This window comes from Triplophysa dalaica, chromosome 14 (assembly GCF_015846415.1).
Source record: "Triplophysa dalaica isolate WHDGS20190420 chromosome 14, ASM1584641v1, whole genome shotgun sequence".
Lineage (NCBI taxonomy): Eukaryota > Metazoa > Chordata > Actinopteri > Cypriniformes > Nemacheilidae > Triplophysa > Triplophysa dalaica.
In genome coordinates, this window is record NC_079555.1 from 10,879,828 (window position 1) to 10,885,827 (window position 6,000).

The following is a 6,000-nucleotide window of genomic DNA, read 5'->3' on the forward strand; positions in this document are numbered from 1 at the left end:
TCTGCCCTGCTAGTGGCACCAGATAGATTTAAATAAGGATGTTTTTTTTAAACAGGTTCCATATAAAATTAATCTCTTCTCTTCTTGTTTAAGACATTTAAATAGTCCCATTAGCAGAATATGTACATATATTTATCCATTATCGGTATTATCTATTAAAAAGTAATAGTGAATTTTTCACAAGAACAGATCTGCTTGTGGATATCAAGTTATCTGCCGTAGCTTAATTACTGCCGAGAGCCTAAAACAAAACTTTGGTCATCAACCTTGCAAACTACAAACTGTGAGGCTATAGGTCGGATGGTCAGTGAATACTTGTGGGTGATGCTGTATGTCGAGAAACACAGACAAACAGAACAATGTTGTGACTGTTACACAGTGGTCAGACTGTGAAAGGAATTGGATTATCTACTGTTGTCTGCGCACTAAAGCAAGTTCAAAATATTTTAACATTGAAAATGACTCAAATTCACCTTTTAAAATGTCTCATGCTATAAAACATAAAAGTCAAAAAGCTAATTATGTTTAATAACGGGGCATACGTGCCCTTATCGGCTGACCTCAAAATGATAGTGCTCTCAGTTTTTTGTTCTTTTCGCCGTCGAGTGCATTTCAAAGCTTTTTGGAGTGGCATGTGCTCAAACTTCCATTTTACGAGATGGAAAAAGGCAGCTGAAATTTTCCACTAACATAGCCTCACAGATAATGGACGGTAGCCAAACGCACAGATTAGAGCTTTTTGAGAACAACACTTGTTCGGATGCTATTAGATTGTTAATGATAATCTTAAATCCTTAATTTTTATATTTTTATTAAGCCTTGTTGTGCAAGCACTGTTGAGCCTGTGCAGAGGCAGCAGCTTTTGCCAGAGGGGAACTGGAATCCCCTGGTTGGGCCTGGGTTCCCCTGAGGTTTTTTTTCTCGATGGGAGTTTTGGGTTCCTCACCACCGTTTGCATATTGTTTTGCGCTATCTGCCTGGCCGGGGGGGCTGCTTTAGAATTTAGAATTCATACTTGTATTCAATGTGTCTCATGTACAGCTGCTTTGTTACAATGAAAATTGTAAAAAGCGCTATATAAATAAAGTTGAGTTGAGAGGATCCTAAGCACAAAGCGGCCTTATTTCAACCCCAGTCTTCATGAAAGCAAAATAGATGTTGTGTATCTGTCTGACACGTGAGCCGCAATTCACTGGTGCGGATGGTTCGAGACGCCGCTGGGACGATAAACCTGGACCATTGCTTCACAGATATCAACAGAGCAGAGAGGAGAACTATTGCCTGCAGGAGATAAATATCACTGTGTTCTGACATGTGGTTATCAACTACTGTGACAGCACTGTGTGTGTTTGCGGGTAAGCGATTGTGGTTGTCGTAACTGAAGTTGTTGTTTGTTGGGGGAATGTGTGTGTGAGGGAAAACAAGAGCATTGTGAAGAAGTTTGCTGAGACAAGAAACAGAAAAATAGACAAAGAGAGTGAGAGAGTGAGAGAGATCGACAGCAAAACACAGAAACTCAGGGAGGAGATGTCATCCATGCTAGATGATATTTCATGAAGATTGTCTTTTAATGAAAATGTTCCCAAAGCGGCATCACCCTGCTGATATTACTGATGAGAGAGAGAGAGAAGTACAGTTATCATGAGGAGAGTGAGCTTAACATAATATAGACTGTTTTTGCATCAAAGACGTTTTATCATTTATTAATGTTGCACATTTTTTATTTTATTTATGGAAAGTCTGCATCGAAGATGAATATATTTAGCTATTTATTTATCATTTATTAGTAAGCGAGCTTTCACGCTGGTATGGAGTCCACAAGTCCTTGATGATCTTATGTTATCCCGGCATGATTTGAGTATGATCCGAAGATCACCTTCTGTGGTTTTCAATAAGAGCCAGTCGGCTGAAGACATCTTAATGTTTAAAAGATGTGCCTATTTAAAGGGACAGTTCTCCCAAAAATAAAAACTCTTTCTTCATTTACTCACTTTTAAATTGTTTGAATTTCTGTGTTCTGATCAACACAGCGAAATATATTTGGAAGAATGCTTGTATCCAAACAGTTCTTGGCCACCCATTGACTATTACACATTTGTGGTCAAAAGTGCCCCAGAGTTTGCTTTTTCTACATTCTTCAAAATATCTTCTTTTGTGTTTAACAGAACAAAGACTGAACAATGCTATTTGCTTTTTAAACAACGCGGTGCAGCACGGGAAAATGAGAACTGCGTTGGGCTGAAACTAGCAAAAACACTTGCGTGGCGGCGCGTTGTGCGGGGTGTACAGTAGGGCCCTATGTTTTAGACATGAAGGCATGTACAGTAGATCAATGTTAAGTGTTCCTCGCAGAAACAACCTTGTTTTAAGGACACAGCAGTTAGAAACAGTGAAGTAAAATGGACATAGCACAAGCTATTTGATAGGTACTCTTTTACAGCCTATATAAAGCTCTGCCTCCAACCTATAACACCCCCATTGACATAACCTCTGTATTTTTGTCCTGTATTTTGTAGTTTAGAATTTACAAGAGAAGTCTATTAAATGTGTTGCTTCAAAGACCATGATTGAAATCAAGCTTGTTTCAGGGCTCAGAGAGACGGCTGTATAATACATTTCCTTAAAATACTCTATCCCTTGAGCGAACGGATTATTCTGTTTTCTATGCAATGCAGTATAATCTACACAGCGCAAGGCTTTTGGGGAATATATAAATGGCAAACAGTAAAAGCCTATACATAGTGTTCCATTGTGGTTTACATGCATGTGTTTTTTTAACACATTTTTAAAATAAGATTTGCTTGATCGCTTGGAGATTTTGAGATTTGATTTCTCCCTGAGTTAGATCTTTAAGGTCTTTTGTGTAGAACAAAAACACATATGCACGCAATACTTGCATTCAGATCTTCTAAATACAACAGCAGTTCATCCTTCTAAAAAAGCTAGAAGTCCATATGACTCATGCACTACATAATCTAAACCTTCTAAACCCATACAATAACTTTGTGTTAGGAACGCTGTTTGGAAAGACCTCCACATATCACATTTGTTCCCTGAAGAAATAAAAGTAATACTGTTTTAGATCCAGATGTAAGAGTAAATGATGAGAGTACTGTTCCTTTAAACAAACCTGTCTGTGTCTTTCTATATATTTTCAGGTGGGAGCAGAATGTTCCAATAATCAGACAGGGAGCACATCTGAGATGAGAAAGATGTTTGGACACAGTCAGGTAAGTGTTCTGCTGTGCACCACTGAGGCGCTTATGAAGACAGAATTCATAATAAGTGATTTCATTATACAAAACAATTGATCCTGAACTGCTATATGAAGTATTGTGTCTGCTTTAAAATAACATCTACAGTGGCGTCCAAAAGTATGAGGAATTATTTTTATAACCTAATACAGTTTTGTCAATATAAACTTTATTATTAGCATCAAAATTTTAGTGTTCAGTTGAAAATAAACATTTCATCTCGTAATAATCTATGTTAGTGTATATCATTTTTGTTCAGTGAATAGCATTTTTATTTGTAAGTTAACAACCAGAAATAAATAACAAGATACACACTAAACCAGATTTCGTTTAAATACATTCAAATTATTTACATATGCAACATTATTACATTATTTGACAGACACTTTACCCAAAGAAACTTATATTGTTGTCTTTGTAGCTCAACTGGTAGAGCATTGGATTTGTATTTTTTACTCAAAAATGAAAATTCTTTCATCATTCAAAATATCTTCTTTTGCGGAAGAAAGTCAAACAGGTTAAAAACGACAAGAGGGTGAGCAAATGATGACAGAATTGTCTATTTTGGGTGAACTCTCCTTGTAAGCTATTCATATACAGTACTGTTTATGTGCATTTCAGATTTTCAGGGTGCTTTCAGACTTTTTGACCCCACTGTATATCTACAAAATACACATACAGTATACATGTCATGCCATGTTTCCATGTTATGCGAGCAAGGCATCTAGAAGCATAGATCCACACACACATATAAATGTTTGCTTCAGTGCTAACAAGTTCCGGCATTGAGATCGGCAGCAAGCCGACAGGTTTTGTCAAATTATAGGTCATTCTGACACAGACGCGTGAAATGGAGAGAAAGGTGTAAATGTCTAATCACCTGCTCTGTTTGTGCTAGACTCCAGTGCACTACGATATGCATGTCTTCTCTTCTCTTGTCATCTCTATTCTATAGCCGCAGACCCCGGAGCAAATTGGACAAGGCCAAGCAAGGACATCAGAGGAAAGTGTGAAAACAGAAGGAGACCTAAAAAAGACACAAACGGCCACACACGACTAAAAGACTGTGGAAGACTTGGCAGATTTTCTGCATGGTAAAAATGATGTCAGACCTGTTTAAGCCCCTCGTCATCCACTGAGCTAAAGCACACACAAACACACACATGCACATAATGTAGGGCGCGCAGGCAGTGCAATGCCAAACAGACACAAAAAAACTCAATCTAACACTGCAAATGTAGAAAAAGGAATTCCCATATTTCAATTCTGAACTTTTTGATAAGAACCAACAGCATAGTTATGGCATGCATTATAGAGTTTTAGATTTTTATTTCAAGAGGTTACGATGGTACTGGTTGTTTTAAATAACCGTTACTTTTTTGTTCTTTAACTATTACGAGTTAATTTCTCCCAAAGTTAGGACACAGTGTTCTTTGATTTGTGTTGTTTGTACTTAAAAAAAGAACACTATTTCTGGCACCGCAGACCAGAATTTCCTTGTTAAAAGTCACACTGGGACGGGGAGGCGGGAGGGGGGTAATTTCAGTTTTGTAAATGTGGCTACGGCTCAAATTTACCTGTACATTTCTGAGCAGCTTCAGTTAAAAACTGAATTTTTTTAACAATAGCCCAGATTCACTGAACGGAAACGGAGTCAACACTGAGAATACTGTTTAATACAGCAAAAATGTGAAGGTATGGTCTGTCTCGTGTTGTAGCAAAGATTAATTTACTCTTCCTACTCCATATTATGAGGTATTATAGGCTCAAGTTGGCTGGCCAACTATCGCTGTTGAATATTTCGAAGCTTTTGGTGCCAGAGTTCAAGAGAAAAACTCGACTCACAGTGAGTCGTCTCCCTAAGAATGATGTGCCATGCACCGAGTACTTAATCTACTGCTACATCTCTCTGTTTCTCTACTTTCTTGTGTCCTTTCAATAAACCGTGATTTTCGCTAAATGTGTGCAGAATAAATGGTTATTTGTGGAGTAAAACTACAGGCTGTCCATACGTTCCTGAGTCCTCCGAGTTTTTTTCTCAGTTTAATGAACACCTCTGGAGTTTCAGGAAAGGCCTCGGTCTGCGTTCAAGTATGAGGTCAATAACCCAGATCCCACAGGATCAGAGGAAAACCCTCATTGGTTTATCCTGTATGTGAGCAGCACATCATCATTACTTGGAAGCTCGGTTTCTTAGGCCTCCAATAGACCATTGATTTCTCTTGATCCGTCTTTCTCTTTCTTCTTTTGCTTCCATGTCAAGAATGATCCATTCTCTTTTTCATCAAATTTAAGCTGACATGGTAGTTAGCAAGAATTACAGAAATCAGAGTCATTATGGTGTCTTGATGGAAAACCTTTTTTTTAAAAGCGACATGATACAAAAGCAGAAGCTCATTGTCTTTGAAAATAAAGCTGACATTACGGTTTCATGACAATTATGATAATTGCTCTGTGATCTTTTGCTCTGTGTTGTGTGTTTTTGCTTTTCCTTCACAAACAGTAATTGTATTTTCCGCCCGTGTGAAAAGTACAGACGCTAAACAAGGGAAAACTTTGACGGAACAACATGCGGCGGAAAAGTCCACCTGAAAATTATGATTTCAGGCCCGTTGTTAGTTTGCAACCGCCAGACTTTGCCAATTATCATCAAAACTTCGGAGGGCAGAACATGCCAAGTGTATTCCGGAGAGAGACTCCTCATAAATGTTTGAGCCGGGGATGATGGTTTGAGAAGCCTCCTCTT

General features: G+C 38.1%; 1 protein-coding gene across 1 annotated transcript in view; it reads left to right on the plus strand.

Annotated features, from left to right (window-relative positions):
- Window positions 1–5,252, plus strand: part of luzp2 (leucine zipper protein 2) — an 80,477-nt gene extending 75,225 nt beyond the window's left edge. The window contains exons 11-12 of the mRNA XM_056766407.1: window positions 3,159–3,230; window positions 4,210–5,252. Coding sequence (XP_056622385.1) covers window positions 3,159–3,230; window positions 4,210–4,314 — 177 coding nt within the window. The 3' untranslated portion in view covers window positions 4,315–5,252. The remainder of the gene's footprint in view (window positions 1–3,158; window positions 3,231–4,209) is intronic.
- The last annotated feature ends 748 nt before the right edge of the window (window positions 5,253–6,000 follow it).